The sequence below is a fragment of the Ricinus communis genome, chromosome 3 (assembly GCF_019578655.1).
Source record: "Ricinus communis isolate WT05 ecotype wild-type chromosome 3, ASM1957865v1, whole genome shotgun sequence".
NCBI lineage: Eukaryota > Viridiplantae > Streptophyta > Magnoliopsida > Malpighiales > Euphorbiaceae > Ricinus > Ricinus communis.
In genome coordinates, this window is record NC_063258.1 from 5,204,261 (window position 1) to 5,220,724 (window position 16,464).

The 16,464-nt window shown below is 31.9% G+C and overlaps 2 protein-coding genes across 2 annotated transcripts; one reads left to right on the top strand and one right to left on the bottom strand.

Moving 5' to 3' along the window:
* The first annotated feature begins 6,931 nt into the window (after positions 1-6,931).
* LOC125369512 (uncharacterized mitochondrial protein AtMg00820-like) lies at positions 6,932-7,591 on the top strand. The gene is made up of 2 exons (XM_048372280.1): positions 6,932-7,196; positions 7,494-7,591. The coding sequence occupies exons 1-2, from the start codon at positions 6,932-6,934 to the stop codon at positions 7,589-7,591; spliced, it is 363 nt and encodes a 120-aa protein (XP_048228237.1).
* Positions 7,592-9,212: 1,621 nt separating this feature from the next.
* On the bottom strand, positions 9,213-13,817 carry LOC8284765 (homeobox protein knotted-1-like 12). Its single transcript, XM_002533804.4, has 4 exons — positions 13,407-13,817; positions 12,652-12,759; positions 10,252-10,402; positions 9,213-9,905 (listed from the first exon to the last, which is right to left on the bottom strand). The coding sequence occupies exons 1-4, from the start codon at positions 13,521-13,523 to the stop codon at positions 9,883-9,885; spliced, it is 399 nt and encodes a 132-aa protein (XP_002533850.2). The 5' UTR covers positions 13,524-13,817; the 3' UTR covers positions 9,213-9,882.
* Between the last annotated feature and the right edge of the window lie 2,647 nt (positions 13,818-16,464).

The window sequence follows — 16,464 nt, forward strand, 5'->3', positions numbered from 1 at the left end:
TTCTCTTAAATCTCCCTAACATCAAAGTAGAGATAATAAAGCTTATAGTAAGAACTTGAGAGAGAATATGTAAAAGTAGAGAAGAAAAACTCTCATTTTTCTTATTTTTTATAATATGAACGACATCGGTTTATATAGAAAATGCATAATGCTTAGCTTCTAGAATTAAGGATATGAAATAGTAATAGAAAGATAAAAGGAAACAACTAAATAAGAAGTATCCTAAAACTCAAATTCTAATTCCTTGATTTTATGGGATTATATCTCCTAACTTTCCTATGCTTTCCCTTAAATTGGTGCATATATGTCAATCATGTCCAACTTGCATATCAAATGTTCAAAGTTAGGTCTTGTAAGTCCCTTAGTCAAAATATCAGTTATTTGTTGACTAAAACTATAATGGCCTCGTCCAAACTGGATCTAACTATCTAATCTTCTATCTTCACTTTTTCGGACCGTGGAGTATAGCAACTCGAAGCTTTAACTGCTTGACTTCTAATCTGATATGACTCTTAACATTCTGCATAATACTGGTGGAGAAAAATAAGAAGGGTGAATAAAACTCATTGAAAGGATAAACAAATAACATAAGTGGAATAGACAAGGAGTTATACACCAAGCTAAATAATTAAAAGAAAATACAAATATAAATCAAGCTAGTTAAACCATCAGAGGATGAAATCATAAAATTAAACCACTTGCTATCCTTACCAGTAATATTAGTAACGGTAATAATAATAATAATAACAATAATAACTACAATAGTATTAATAATTAGAAGTATAATAAAAAATTGTGCACACTCATAAATGTCTCATACTAATTTCTGACAACTTTGGGTGCAACAAATGTTTAATCTGTTTTACCTCAAATTTACAATAAGTAATTTACAACATTTACAATAAGTAATTTATCTTTTATATAACTCACTTAATTAATTATTTGAAAATCAAACTAATTAGATATAATTAAATAAATTTATGTATTTTTATCTAACATTAAAATTCTATTTTAACTCACCCCAATTTGAAAAAAATAAAAAAAATAAAAATCAAATTAAATAAAAAAAACTCGATACTTTAATCATATCCATTAAACTATATGACTTTTAGTTTTATTATCATCATCACAACTCTTATTATCACCATCATACGGGTATTACAAAAAGGCATAAATAACAAATAAATAGTCCCAGTTTCAAGTTTTTCCTAGATGAAATGTTGATAAATCTCAATGTGCTTCGTCCTATCATATGGGACATGATTATGTGCAATAATTATTATGACCTTTCCATCACAACACAACTTCAGAGGAAGTTCCACAATCTTCGAGTTCTTTGAGATTCTTGTATATCCATAATACCTCACAGATCCCTTGAGCCATTACTCTAAACTCAACCTTTGCACTATTTCTAGAAATAACACTTGGCTTCTTTCTTCGCCAAGTAACCAAGTTTCCCCATTCAAAGATGTAATACTATGAAGTGGATATTTTATCAGTCATATAACCTACCAAATCTGCATCTGTAAATACTTTAGCATTCCTATTTGGTAGCTATTGAAAAATGACTTCTCGCCTAGGTATGTGGATCATATTGCATCACCCAAATGTATGCATTTTCATCTAGCTTCATTTCTTCCAAATGAAACTCCCATATCTAAGTGGGCTATTACTTGCTGTAAACCACAACCTTTTCTTGTGTTTAAGTGTCTTAAATATTCTTTTTGAATTTCTCATACAATTATTTCACATAATGTCTGTGCTCCAGAACTAATCCAGTCTCAGTATATGCTTTAAGTAGTTCTTGTTAACAACTAAGTCCCTAATGCAAAAAATATATAATTTTTAACTAGAACTAGAATTATTAACTAGATAACACACGTTCTGCGTATCATACATAAGAACCCACCCTGTTTCCTCAAGTCTAGTAAAATCATCATATAACAGTTTAAGAAATTACACCTAGGAAATTTTATCCTCAACATCCAAACAAGCTATTATTAAAGGAAATATATTCTCATTTCCATTTTTAGCAATAGCTGCTAACACTTGCCCACACATTAAAGTCTTAAAATGGCAACTGTCAAAGCTAATAAGTGGTCTAATACTATTTTAATATTCAAGCTTCATTGGGGTAAACCTCATATACATATACTGGATACGACCTTGAATTTGCTAGCGACATATCAACAAATGCTTCACTTGCTACAACATTCCCAACTACATCCTCATTTCTGCCAGCAATATCTCTGGCAGATGCTTCGCTTATTACAGCATCACCAACCATACTATTGTTCTTGCTGGCAGATCTTCCATTATTACCCTCATTTGGAACACTCTCATTACCCTATACACCTAACCTAACACCTGTAACACCCATATTAGTAGCCTTTATACTTATACTAGCACATAATACACACTCATTAGTACTCTCTATAGTCATACCAGCACCTGCAACACACTTATTAGTACCCTCTATGTTTATACCAACACCTACAACTCCTTCATTAGTATACTTCACACTTACCCTAGCCCTCTTCCACACACACCAACACCCTCACTATAAGGTCACCCATTTATAATTAAATTGCTCCTATTAGGCTATGATTTTCAATAAAATAAAGAGTGGTACTTGTAACAGACTTCTTACACTTCAGTTTATGGCTGGCAATCCTATCATCCAATATTTCAAACCTAAGTGTACCATTCAACCCTAACATCTTGAACAACATTTGAATTCCTTCTCTGTATCCTATATCTTTATTGTAACCACAAAGTTCATGATAAGATAGGTAATCAATATCAAGATCATTAACATAGTAAATGTCACCTCCCTCATATTTTTGGTTATCCTCATCCTTCTTATTCCATCTACCCTATGATGTATAACCAAATCAACAAACTTAGACATCCTTGCATATTTAACTTCAATAAATAAGCATCTAACAATCCACTACCGATATATACAACACATATATCGATATTTTCACTTATAGAAACTGACATGACCATCAACATATATACAATATGTATAAACTACAAAAGCAATTCATTAAATGTGAAATGCAGAATGCGAGAGTTTGTATGAAGAATGAATCTAATAAAAAATATAAATTTACAACCAAAACCAATTTAAAATGATACAAAAACCTATTACCTATTAACAAACTTAACTCAAACCTGTACACAACCGATGGGATAATTATCCAATGGTCACTTAACTATGCACTTAGTTTCAATTTGGTCATCTAATTTTAGTTTATTTCATGAAAGTCATTTAACTTTAATTTGGGTTGCATACTGCTCACTTTAGTTTGGGTTTCAATTTATTTCTTAACCCCATCAATATCAAATTCAAGGTATTTAATTTTTATCGTCCTACTCACCATTTTCTTCATCTTTATTATGTTCCTTACTTTACTCAGCACCCTCATTTAAAATTGATTTGCCTTTAGGACTGCTATCTAAAATAAAATATCTCTTCCAATACCTATGGCAATTAACTTTCCAAAAAAGTGGATCGCCCTATTAATTGATAGTGACGATGATGTGTCAGACGGAGTTGATTCATTTTTTGAGAAGTCCGTTGACATAGAAATTAAGAGTAATATTCTAAGTAACAGCACCAAAGACAAAGTAGTTTCAAATGAGAGTGTTTAGCAAAGTGAGAAATATAATAAAAATGAAAAAAATGGTGTGAATAGGAAGGTAAATATCAGATACCATCAATTTGATGGTGATAGAAATATAAAACAAATTAAAACTCAAACTAAAATGATTATTATGCAACCCAAATTAAAATTAAGTAATCAAATTAAAACTAAGTGGATAATTATGTGACCAATAATATAATTATCTCCTTACCAGTAAACCCTAAACCCCTACTCACTCAAAAGGACCCAACTCATTTGGCATGTACCTGCTGTTGATATTTGAGGAGCATTTTCTCCCACATTGCTAAGTTAACAATGTGGAGGTACTTTCCAAGCCTATATAATAGAGGCCTCACCTTGTTATTAAAGTATCCCAAAATAAGAGAAAAATATTAGAGAGTTAAGCAATTATTTTTCTCCTATTATAAAGAGAGAATTTTAATGTTTTCTCCTTTATAAATAGAGAATTTGTAACTCCTATTATTTTTTCTTATAGTAAAATTCTTCTATCATTGCTCGTGGTTTTTACCCTAATTTGTTTAGGGGTTTTCCACGTATATCTGTGTGTTCTATTGTGTATTTTGTCTTTCTTTATCTTTATTTTCTCAAATTATTAGCTGTGATTTTGCTCTATCAGGTTCATATTTTTCTACAATTGGTATCAGAGCACCTAGTTGGTAAGAAATTCCTTAAAATTCTGTGATTGCAGCTCAGCCTGATCTTTCACAGGAGTTTGAGGTTTTCTTTGGTGCAAAAGAGCTTGTGTGGAGTAGTAAGAATACTTACAATCTAGGAAAGGTTCTGTCTAAGGAGATTGGTATTTAAGAGGTCCGCTTGTGACCCTCCAGTCTTTCCTGGGAACTTACCTAGTGAGTTGTGTTCATTACTGCGGTTCATTTTACAAGCTAAAACGCACCATTTGTGATAGAAGCAATGGCGGCAAAATTTGAGATTGAAAAGTTCAACGGGAGTAATTTCTCACTGTGGAAATTAAAGATAAAGGCTGTATTGAGAAAAGACAATTGTCTTGCGGCTATCAGTGAACGACCGACAACACTCACAGATGATAATAAGTGGAACGAGATGGATGGGAATGCTATTGCAAACCTTCATCTAGCACTTGCAGATGGGATCTTGTCCAGCATAGAAGAAAAGAAAACGGCAAAGGAGATTTGGGACCACCTCACTAGACTGTACGAGGCCAAGTCATTATACAACAAAATTTTCCTTAAGAGGAAACTTTACACCTTAAGAATGTCAGAATCTACTTCAGTGACAGAGCATCTTAATGTCTTAAATACTCTATTTTCTCAACTCACATCGTTGGGCTATAAAATAGAGTCACAAGAACGTGCAGAACTTCTACTCTAAAGTCTACCTGATTCGTATGATCAACTCATCATCAGTTTGACAAATAATGCTGTTATCGAAATTCTAGTCTTTGATGATATAGCAGCCGCTATTCTTGAAGAAGAAAATCGGCGAAGAAACAAGGAAGACAAGCAGGCAAGTTCACAACAAGTGGAAGCCTTGATGGTGATGAGAGGGAGATCAACAATCATGGTAGATCAAAATCAAAGAGTAAGAAGAATTATAAATGCTACAATTGTGGTAAGAAAGGTCACCTGAAGAAGGATTGTTGGAGTTTAAAGAATTCCAATCCTCAAGGGAATGTGGCATGCACTTCGGATGATGGAAATGTATTATGCTGTGAAGCAGCAATATCAACTGAAAGCAGGAAGAGATTTGCTGATGTATGGCTTCTTGACTCAGGAACAACTTATCACATGACCTCTCGAAGAGAGTGGTTCCATCATTATGAACCTATCTTAGGAGGATCTGTGTATAGTTGTGAAGATAATGCCTTAAAGATTATAGGCATTGGAACTATCAGTTGAAGATGCATGATGCAGTCGCACTATTCAAGGAGTGCGACATGTGGAAGGTCCGAAGAGGAATTTATTATCTCCGGGACAAATTTGGATGATCTTAATTGCATTATCAAAGTTCGGGAAAGGAATCATGAAGATTAGCCGAGAGCGCTTGTAATTATGAAAGGAGAAAAAATTCGCCGCTAATTTGTATATGTTTTGGGAGAGCTGTGCATGAAGCAAAAGCATCTGTTGCTTCAAGTAGTTCAAGCGAGAGATCTGCAATGGTGTGGCATCAGAAGCTTGGACATATGTCTGAACAAGGCATGAAGATTCTTGCTGAGAAAAATCTACTTCCTGGTCTCACAAAGGTGTCATTACCCTTTTGTGAGCATTGCATAACAAGCAAGCGTGATTCAATACATCCAATTCTAGAAGCAAGGATGTTCTAGAATTAGTTCACTCTGATGTATGGCAAGCACCGGTTTCATCACTAGGAGGAGCTAAGTACTTTGTGTCCTTCATCGATGATTACTCAAGGAGATGTTGGGTGTATCCAATCAAGAGCAAGGGAGATGTATTTGTAATTTTCAAAACTTACAAAGCGCGGGTTGAACTTGATTCAGGCAATAAGATCAAGTGTTTAAGGACAGGATAATGGAGGAGAATACACAGTCATGAATTTAATAGCTTTTGCAAGCAAGAAGGCATCAAGAGACAGTTTCACTACGGCATACACTCCTCAACAAAATGGAGTGGCGAGCGGATGAACGAACTCGTTAGAAAGAACTAGAGCATTGTTGGGAGACTGCAGGCCTAAATAAGGCATTGATTAACACTTTGTTATGTGATTAACCGGTCTCCATCTACAAAGAATTGATCAAAAGACACCGATGGAGATGTGGACTGGGAAGCCGATTGATTATTCAAACCTCCATATATTTGGAAGTCCTGTATGTGATGTATAATATCCAAGAAACTACAAAGTCGGATCCAAAATCCAGGAAGTGTTTGTTCTTGGGATATCTTCGATGGTGTGAAGGGTATCGCTGTGGGATCCCAACGCCCACAAGGTTATAATCGGCAGGGATGTAATCTTCCTAGAAGATAAATTGAAGGGAGAAGATGATAGCACTTCAAAAGAAAATTCGGAGACTACAACTATACAGTGGAAAGAAAGTCTACGAAGAAGATTCTTCCGAAGTAGCACCAGAGCACGAAGAGGAAGAACCAGTCGAGTTTGAAGAGCCGGTACCAAGTTGAAGAGTCAGAACTTGGAAAGGGAAAACGTATAAAATTTACACCAACCTGGCATAAAGATTATGATATAGGCGGCAATGTCGCATACTGTCTTCTAACCGAGGGAAGGAGAGCCATTAACTCTCCAAGAAGCAATGAGCGATTCGGATGCATCTCGTTGGATGGCGAATGCAAGAAGAGATGGAAGCTCTACATAAGAACAAGACTTGGGAGCTTGTGCCACTACCACAAGGAAGAAAGGCCATTGGCAACAAATGGGTCTTTAAGATCAAAAGAAATAGTGATGATCAAGTGGAGCGGTTTCGTGCAAGAATGGTGGTGAAAGGATATGCTCAGAAGGAGGGGATTGACTTCAACGAAATATTTTCCCCTGTGGTTCGATTAACAACTGCCCGAGTAGTCTTGGCGATGTGTGCTACATTTGACTTACATCTAGAGCGTTTAGATGTGAAAACAACTTTTCTCCATGGAGATCTTAAGGAAGAAATTTATATGCTCCAGCCAGAAGGTTTTGAAGAAAAAGGAAAGCGGAACTTGGTTTGTAGGTTGAACAAATCTCTATACGGTTTAAAGCAGGCGCCGAGGTGTTGGTATAAGAGATTTGATTCCTTCATCATGAGCCTTGGATACAACAGACTTAATGCAGACCCTTGTGCATATTTCAAGAGGTTTGGTAAAAGTGATTTTATTATCTTATTGTTGTATGTAGATGACATGTTGGTAGCAGGCCCCAACAAAGATCATATTGAAGAACTAAAGGCACAGTTGGGTAGAGAATTTGAAATGAAGGACTTGGGACCAAAGTAAACAAGATTCTAGGGATGCAAATTCACCGACAAACAATAGGAAGATTTGGCTTTCTCGGAAAATTATTTGAAGAAGGTCTTGCGACGCTTCAATATGCAAGATTGTAAGTCAATTTCTACCCCACTTCCTGTTAGTTTCAAATTATCCTCCAAAGATGAGTCCTAGCGTTGAAGAAGGAAGGATGGAAATGTCTCGAGTACCGTATGCATCAGTAGTGGGGAGTTTAATGTTCGCGATGATTTGTACACGACCAGACATTGCACATGCAGTGGGAGTAGTAAGTCGGTACATGGAGAATCCTGGTAGAGAGCATTGGAATGCTGTAAAGAGGATTCTAAGATATGTTAAGGGAACCTCAGATGTTGCATTATGTTATGGAGGATCAGACTTTATTATCAGAGGATATGTTGACTCAGATTATGCAGGTGATCTTGATAAAAGCAAATCTACTACAGGGTATGTGTTCACACGCCGCATCGGTTGTGGCGACATCAACAATGTAAGGAATATGTAGCGGCCTACACAAGCTAGTAAGGAAGCGATATGGTTGAAAATGATGATGGAGGAACTCGGGCACGAACAAGAGCATATTCCTCCTGCAGCGGTCAGTGCCTTGCATCTCGCGAAGGAATCCGGCTTTTCATTCAAAGTCAAAGCACATACGAGTCCAGTATCACTTCGTTCGTGAAAAAGTGGAAGAGGGCACTGTGGATATGCAGAAAATTCATACTAAAGACAACCTAGCAGATTTTTTGACGAAGGCAGTTAACACTGACAAATTTATTTGGTGTCAATCCTCTAGTGGCCTGATAAAAGTATAAGCAGCATGGAAAGGCAAGGAAGAAAGAACGGTGTGAAGATCTGATTGATCCTCAATCAAATCTTCAAGTAGGAGATTGTTGATATTTGAGGAGCATTTTCTCCCACATTGCTAAGTTAACAATGTGGAGGTACTTTCCAAGCCTATATAATAGAGGCCTCACCTTGTTATTAAAGTATCCCAAAATAAGAGAAAAATATTAGAGAGTTAAGCAATTATTTTTCTCCTATTATAAAGAGAGAATTTTAATGTTTTCTCCTTTATAAATAGAGAATTTGTAACTCCTATTATTTTTTCTTATAGTAAAATTCTTCTATCATTGCCCGTGGTTTTTACCCTAATTTGTTTAGGGGTTTTCCACGTATATCTGTGTGTTCTATTGTGTATTTTGTCTTTCTTTATCTTTATTTTCTCAAATTATTAGCTGTGATTTTGCTCTATCAGGTTCATATTTTTCTACACCTGCAACAAAACCTTTTCAACTGCGTAAGAAAAACTATTATCCTTCTTTTTTATTATTAACTCTGATTTTCAACTTCTGAATATTCCTTATGTATTGCTTCAATCTTAATGATTAACAATTATTATCGGAGTAAAACGCTTATTTTATAGTATAAAAAAATACATACATTTTAAGTAAAAAAATTATGAAAATCACATGGTATTTTTTTTATATATATTTTCTTAAAAAATAATAATAATGTAATTTTTAATATTTTAAGTTTTATTATTATATTTTAAGAAATAAAAATTAATCAAATAATTATTTTAAAGTAAGATTCTTTTGTTTATGAATGAGGCTGATTGTATGGCACATCAAAAAATTGCCACTCAGTGTTAACATAAAAGGTTAAACTGGTGAGAAATTGCTTAAAATTTTTATTTCTTTTTATTGGTTTTTATTTATTTTTTTATTTTATTTTATCCCAAGTAAATACAATTCAATAGAAACACCCTGATCATGTTTCTAATGTACTTATTAGGAAATTGCATTTAGTTTGATTACTTTGATGCATATGAGAATTTTCATAGCACAAGAACAAAGAGATTTATGGATTTGCAATGATTTATATAAAGTTCATTGAAATAATATTAGAATTTAATTATTTCTTCCTCTGAAATATCTACCTTCATTGCTATTTAACTTGTAAGAAAGAACTGAAACCCTAACAGTGATCCAATATAAGCACCGTACAGTTTCGAGTTCGAATCTTAATCCGAGTCGATTAATAAAAAGAAAATACAAGAGGTTAATGATTCAACACGATATATATTTCTTTTTAACTGAAAAAGAAAATCAATAGAGTACCCTAATTACACTTATAATGACTAATGTTCTCTTACATGCACTCATCAAAACAGCAGTTTTATCAGCCACTGATTGCATGGCTACTCCAGAAATTAATAATTAATTTGTCACAATTAGAAGAAGTTTGCAGTACTTATGGGTCATTCTTCTATTCTTCCTTCCTTAATTAGTCATCTCTTTTCCTCCTGCAAAAGCAATTTCCAGATCCAACCATATTAGTGCTAATTAAAACCTAACTATTTGAAAATATGTTTGCAATTTTACCCATTAATATCTCTGTATGGTCCGCAATGCAATACTTTTTTTCCAGTTTCAATTATGTTAAATTAGAAAATAAAAAATATAATGTGTTACTGACATAATTTCTTAGATTTAATAAAATATCAAGTCAAAAACATATGTTTTAAATTAGATTGGCAATAAATGTGAGATTTTAGATATAAAAAGAATACAAACTAAGTGAAAGTAACAATTTGAATAAATAAATTAAGCAATACTAAATATGTGTTTAATTAAAGTGTAGCAAGTCACCTGATGAAGTGGGAGAAGGGTCAGAAGTTTGAGGATAGTTTGTTGTGAGCTCCCTAAGTTGAAGATGCATGCTATTGATGAAAGCAACTGTTTCATGTTGAGGTTCCTCGAGTGCTTCTTTCAACTTGCTTAATGCTAAGCAATATGCTTCCTGTGCCCATCCAATTTTAATTTAGTTTTATCAAACTACCAGTTTCTGCTACGTATAGAAACACACAGACATAAACACCTTGCAAAGTAGCACTTCTTCAAAAGTAGAGATTTTAATTGTGTTTGGATTGCATGATCAAAGAAGTTTCTTTGGAAGTAGACAACTCAACTTCCCTTATATAGAAAAAGTAACTTATTTAGGGGGTAGGTACGTAAAATTTCCCTAGTTAAGTAGAATTTAATTGACTGATATACTGTTACTTAAATATAAAAAGCTAATTACTAATTTTGTTATGAATATTACTGTCTTTTAAAATATATGTCAAAGCAATAACCTCTTTCTCTTTTAAAAAGTTAAATTATATACGAAACATTTTTACTTTTCAATTTCTAGAAAATAATTTTCTTAAACTTCCCGAAAAATATACTTTCCGAGAAGTAGACTGTTTATACCAAACAAGGCCTAAATATAGAAATTAGAGTTTAAAGTTTCACCAATTAATTTCCTTATTCTTTTTTAGAAATGATTCATTTTTTTTTCAAAGGGTTTTTGTATTTACATATCTTTTTTAAAGAATATTGTTTTTGCAAGAGAGTTTTTATTGATTCATCACTTATGTTTACAAACACTACAATTGTTCGCAAAAGAAAAATAAAAATAAAGTATGAGATTATTTAGGAAAGGAAGTTAAAATTAAATCCCATCAAACGCAAAATCCCTTCGATAAGACAAACACAAAAATCAAGAAAATGAAATATAAGATAAATAAAAATACTTGTTTTTTTTTTTTTTTTATCAGCAATTGATAGGGGATACCATCAATACCGTTTATGAGAGGGAATTGGTTGTTTGATTCCGTAACTTTTCGTCTATATATCAAATTGATAGATAATTAAGACATATTTTTAATTTTAAATAATTAAATATGTGTCAATTATTTCATAACTGAGATGACACGTATATATAAATATTTTACATTTTAATATTGAATGATTGACTTATACTTTATTATATAAAACTACTGAATATATGTAAATTATCTATAAATTTAGTGTACAAGTGTGGACATACGCTAAATATAGACAATTTTCTTATATTTTCAAGTCTAACTCATCAAGTGGTAAAATGGCTTTATTTCTGAAAAAGATTTTGGATTTATAGATTGTTGTGAGGCTAAATATCCATAAATTATCATCTTTATAAGAAATATAAGATATGTTTATTATTTTTTTAGCGAATATAAAAAGTATTTATCTTATATTCTATATTCTTTAAATCTTTATAAATTAGAAAAAGGAAATTTGAAAACCTCCATGAAATATTCTTTAAAAAAGAATTAAAACAAAGGAGAAAAACCTCCTGCCCTTATATGACAATTCTAGCTTTGTTCTTTCTTTCCTTACAATAAGTATATTGTAGTCAAACAATTTATTTTAGGCAAAAATGTGCACATCTACTTAATGCACTTTCCTAATCTTGTTGCAACTGAGTTCCGATTAATACCTACTCATAGAATTTTTTTATATATTAAATAAATAAATAAGTGACACATATTTATTAATTTTAAATAATTAAGTAAAAAAATTTTAAATAAATTCATTCTACCACGTCATTTTTCGCATATAAAACCAATTGCGAACAATGGTAATAAATGAATTAGTCAATGTAAATACAATATTTAATAAATATTTGCAACATATCATTATACAATTAATTTTGTTTATAGATGAATATTAATTTGCATTTATCTTTAGAACAGTGGGTTGCCAACTCAGTTGAAATCAGTTAAGAAAAAAGAAGAAACAGGATACAATGGATGGTGGCAGTTGCCAAAAATTAGGCCATGAGCATATGTGTAAGATGGAAAATCTCGTATCTGTCTCCTGGGGGGGAAGAAAAGAAAAGAAAAGAAAAGAAGAGAAGAGAAAAACCATATGTTGTCATTTTCAGACAAAAGAGATATGATTAAAGTAAATGGTATGTATCATATACCATGTTGTAGCTGTGTTCGAATAGACTGACTGGGCTTACTTTTTTTTTTTTTCCTTTTTTATTCTTTAGCACTAAATTTTTTAATTGATGTTAACTTAAGAACGTCACTAACTACGAGGCTATTTCTAGGACACCCACATAAAGTTCATGAAACCCTAGCTACTTACTCTCTCTGTCTGACTCTCTTATCTGTGTGTGGGTGTCCATATTTATGCATGTGTATGTGGGAAAGAGAATTGATTTTGAGTTTACTTTACCATGAATTGATCTAACTCTGGCTGACTGAGAGAGCTTGAGATGGGCTTTTTAGCAGATAGCTTCTGCTTCATGTTATCAGTTTGCTCTACATCACCAATGCTGCCAACCTGAAATAAAAAAAAATAAAAAAAAGAAAAAGAAGAAGGGAATGTATGTGTAAAATCATTCATATATATGGTACTAAAAGATGTTCTGTTTTCTATAAAATTTCTCTCTTTGCTTTCTACAAATCTATAATGAATATTTAATTAGTAATATGCAGACTTAAAGTTGTTTACAGATCTAGTATGCAGTGTGTTTCAACCTTCGCTGGGCAAAGCGAGGTTCGAAGCTGAGTCGCAGGGGCTAAAGACTTCTTATTGAAGATATATAGTCAAATTATGCATCCAGGGCTGTGGACATCCCTTGTCATTTTTAGTTCGAAGGTTTTTTAGTACTGTGATGTGCATTGTAAAACCAATGACTGCATTATCCGCCCACATCTTACAGCATTTCATTCTTAATATAGAGCTAACAGTTGGAATGTTGACAATTTTAGTGAGGAAAAGAAAAAGAAAAAGGAAAAAGGATGATCAAATTCTAGTTGATTTAGGGTGGGAAATGTTATGTACAAGCAATAGACACCTTAATGAAGTAGTAATTGTGGTGATTCTAAGTGTATTACAGGCTCATTCTTGACAAAAAACACATATATAATACAAAAAGAAAATGTTGCACACAATTAAGTAAGAGAGATTGCCAGAAAGAAAGAAACCTTCAAACAGTCCATGTGATTCTGAACTAACAGACCATACAAAGGATGGCTAGAGATTCTCTTCTTAAGGGCATCTGCTTCATCTTCTACTCCTTTCTTCTCATTACTACTCTCCATATTAATTTTCTCCAAGGATCAGTAGTCCTAGCAAGCCAGCTAGAGAGAGAGGGAGAGAGAGAGAGAGTTAGCTAGTTTTTACTATAATCTACCAATTAGCAGATAATGTTTTACCATTTTTGCTCATATATAAGAAAGATCACTATTCCAAATTGTGTGGTAGCACAAAGGACTAGTACTGCTGCTATTAGCTGCTCCAATTTTCACTTTCTTTTTTCTATTTTTATTATCTATACATATATATTTGACACATGCATGCAAAATAATATAATGGGTATAATTATTATTATTATTAGTCAGAGATATACTCAGTGAAGGGTTGGCCTTTTTTCCTTCATCTCTTTTGTGTCTTTTTACAATCAATGAAAGTTACACTTCAAGAGGGTTTCTCGAATAGTGGGTAGCTTTGTTAGTACATTTTCTCTATGTGTAGGCAGTGTTTCTTTTGTCTTTTATCTTTTCCCTACTACCGACTGCTCATTCTTCCACTTTCTTTCTACCAGAAAATCCAAATTCGTTACTGTTTTAGGGTAATGGGTGTTCTTTTTTGTTTTCTGTATAATAGTTTGTTCACAGTTCATACATGAGGAGAGAATGATTTGCCTCAGGACATTGACAGTTCAACATCTACTGTTTCTGTGGCGCCACCTTTGGCTGCTTTTCCAAATTAAACTCAAATCAAACTTAGATATCTAAGGAATACAAAACAAAAGTTTTTCTCTTTTTGTTTCTTTTCTTTCCATTTCATGAAGAAAAAGTATGATTTCATCTTAGTCAATTTTTAAAATTTAAATATTCTAAAATATTAATGAACAAGTACAAAAATGAAATGTCACTTCAAAATATTGGAAGCTTGTACTCATTTTTTCTTTTTTGATCACATTATATTAACCAAGCTTTTCAGTATATAATTATGCAGTGAGTATGCTTCATTCAATTATTCTTTTTATAAATGTCAGAAAAAGGAATATATTTTTTATCACAACAAAAATTTACCAAAATACTATATCAGTCAGTATTTTATGGAGAGATTAATATAAATAATCACTGAACTTGGTACTTGACTTTTATCAATAAAAATTTTCTTTTTAAATTAACTATTTTTACCGTGTAATTAAATAATTAAAATAAAATAAATTAAAATTTTATAATTAAAATAAAATTAAATATAAAAATTAAGTGACCAATCGTATTATTATTTCGACAGAATCCCGGGCTTATATTGAAAACACAACCCTCAAAATCTATATAGTAGACCTATACAAGAATCTAACTCATATCAAATTTTTATCATTACTTTTGACAATTGCAAATAATTCAGTACCAATACTGTTATATATGGAAGTTCAACAAAATAGTTCTATGAACATACTCACCCACCTGCAAAACATGCTGACATTGCTAGAAGATAATACAATTTCTAGCTTTCTACACATAATAGACAATTACATTAAGGGCATTTATTCTAAGTTTGGGAACTAAACACTTTATTTTTATATTTCCTACAAAACATGCTAGTAATCACAGGCTTGTAAAAAGATTTTCTAGAGATACTAACTGCACACTTAAACAACAGATGTTCAATAGTTTCCCTTTTCTAACCATATAAACTATACAAATGATTATCAATAATTCCCCAGCTATGCAATTTGTTCTGGGTACAAAATTATTTAAAATTAACTGAAAATAAAGCTTATTCAACGACTATTTTCAACTATATGTATTAGAAATATAAAACTATTATTCAAATCTCACCTAATGGCTCGAGATTTTGAATGAAATGATTATTTATTGATTTTTTTAACAGTGTAAATATTTTAGTCTTTAAATGAATTTTCTCGTAAATATTAATAATTTTTTTTTTACTATCAATATACTTTCATGTGAAAGTTTAGATTATTAACAGCATTGTCATATCAATTATTATTTTATTTTATTATATATAAATATATGAGATATTTGTATCAGTTTCTTCACTTATTAACTTAATTAAAACATAACAATAAAAGTTGAGTGAGTAAATTGAGATAAATTAAAATTGTAAAATTAATAAAATTAAATATAAAATTAAATAAACTATTCTTATTTATGGGTTCTTTTCTTTTTAAATATGTGTATTTTGTTTTCTATTAAAATTTTACAACTTTATTTTGTCACTTAAAACAAAAACACTCACTGTTAATTTATAGATTCAATTTTCTGAAGTTAATGCCATTAATGTCCATATCACCAGATTCTGACAAAAGGAAAAAAGAAAATCCTTTTGGCTGACCACTTGGGAATTTGGGCTTCAGTAATCCTTCTGGTGGTCATGGTTTAGCTAATCCTCCTGATAGCATTCATAGTTTGTTGATGCAAGATTGCTGTAGGGGCTCTAATCCTATACTATTCATAACATGCTGATGCCCTAATACATTATTGGCCCTTCAACTTGACATGATTGATCATTTTACTCCTTATTCTTTAGCAGAAGCTATTTAGCTAATTTTTGATATTAAAAAGTATATATTTAAATTTTGATTTTCTTAATTAATTTAAATAAGATCTAAATGTAATCTTTTTATACTATTTTAGGGTCCTTCAATTTTCTTTCTGGTTATTGTTAAATAAAAAAAAAGATGTAAAGAAAAGAAAAGAAAAAGTTCAAAAGAGGTGAAAGATAGTGATGAGTCACTTGTATATTTAAGCAAGAATAAATAGGTTATATATCCAACAAAAATATAAATATATTTAAAAGTATATTTAAAGTGACTAAATTGGTTTCTATAAAAGAATAAAAAATAATTTAATTGAGTAAAATTCAGGGGTGCAGATGTATTAAGCCTGCAAGATGCTGTAGGGGCTCCTGATGACATTCATAGCTTGTTGATGCAAGGTGCTGTAGGGGCTCCTGATGGCACTCATAGCTTGTTGATGCAAGGTGCTGTAGGGGCTTATTTGC

What these genes read in the sequence shown, in the direction of transcription:
- LOC125369512 (XM_048372280.1), top strand. Translation starts at nt 6,932, where the DNA reads ATGCATCTCGTTGGATGGCGAATGCAAGAAGAGATGGAAGCTCTACAT. An exon ending in CCGAGTAGTCTTGGCGATGT is followed by an intron (nt 7,197 to 7,493) that starts GTGCTACATTTG and finishes TGTTGTATGTAG; the next exon opens with ATGACATGTTGGTAGCAGGC.
- LOC8284765 (XM_002533804.4), bottom strand. Translation starts at nt 13,523, where the DNA reads ATGGAGAGTAGTAATGAGAAGAAAGGAGTAGAAGATGAAGCAGATGCC. An exon ending in ATCACATGGACTGTTTGAAG is followed by an intron (nt 12,760 to 13,406) that starts GTTTCTTTCTTT and finishes TTTTTATTTCAG; the next exon opens with GTTGGCAGCATTGGTGATGT. An exon ending in CCCTTCTCCCACTTCATCAG is followed by an intron (nt 9,906 to 10,251) that starts GTGACTTGCTAC and finishes TTGCTTTTGCAG; the next exon opens with GAGGAAAAGAGATGACTAAT.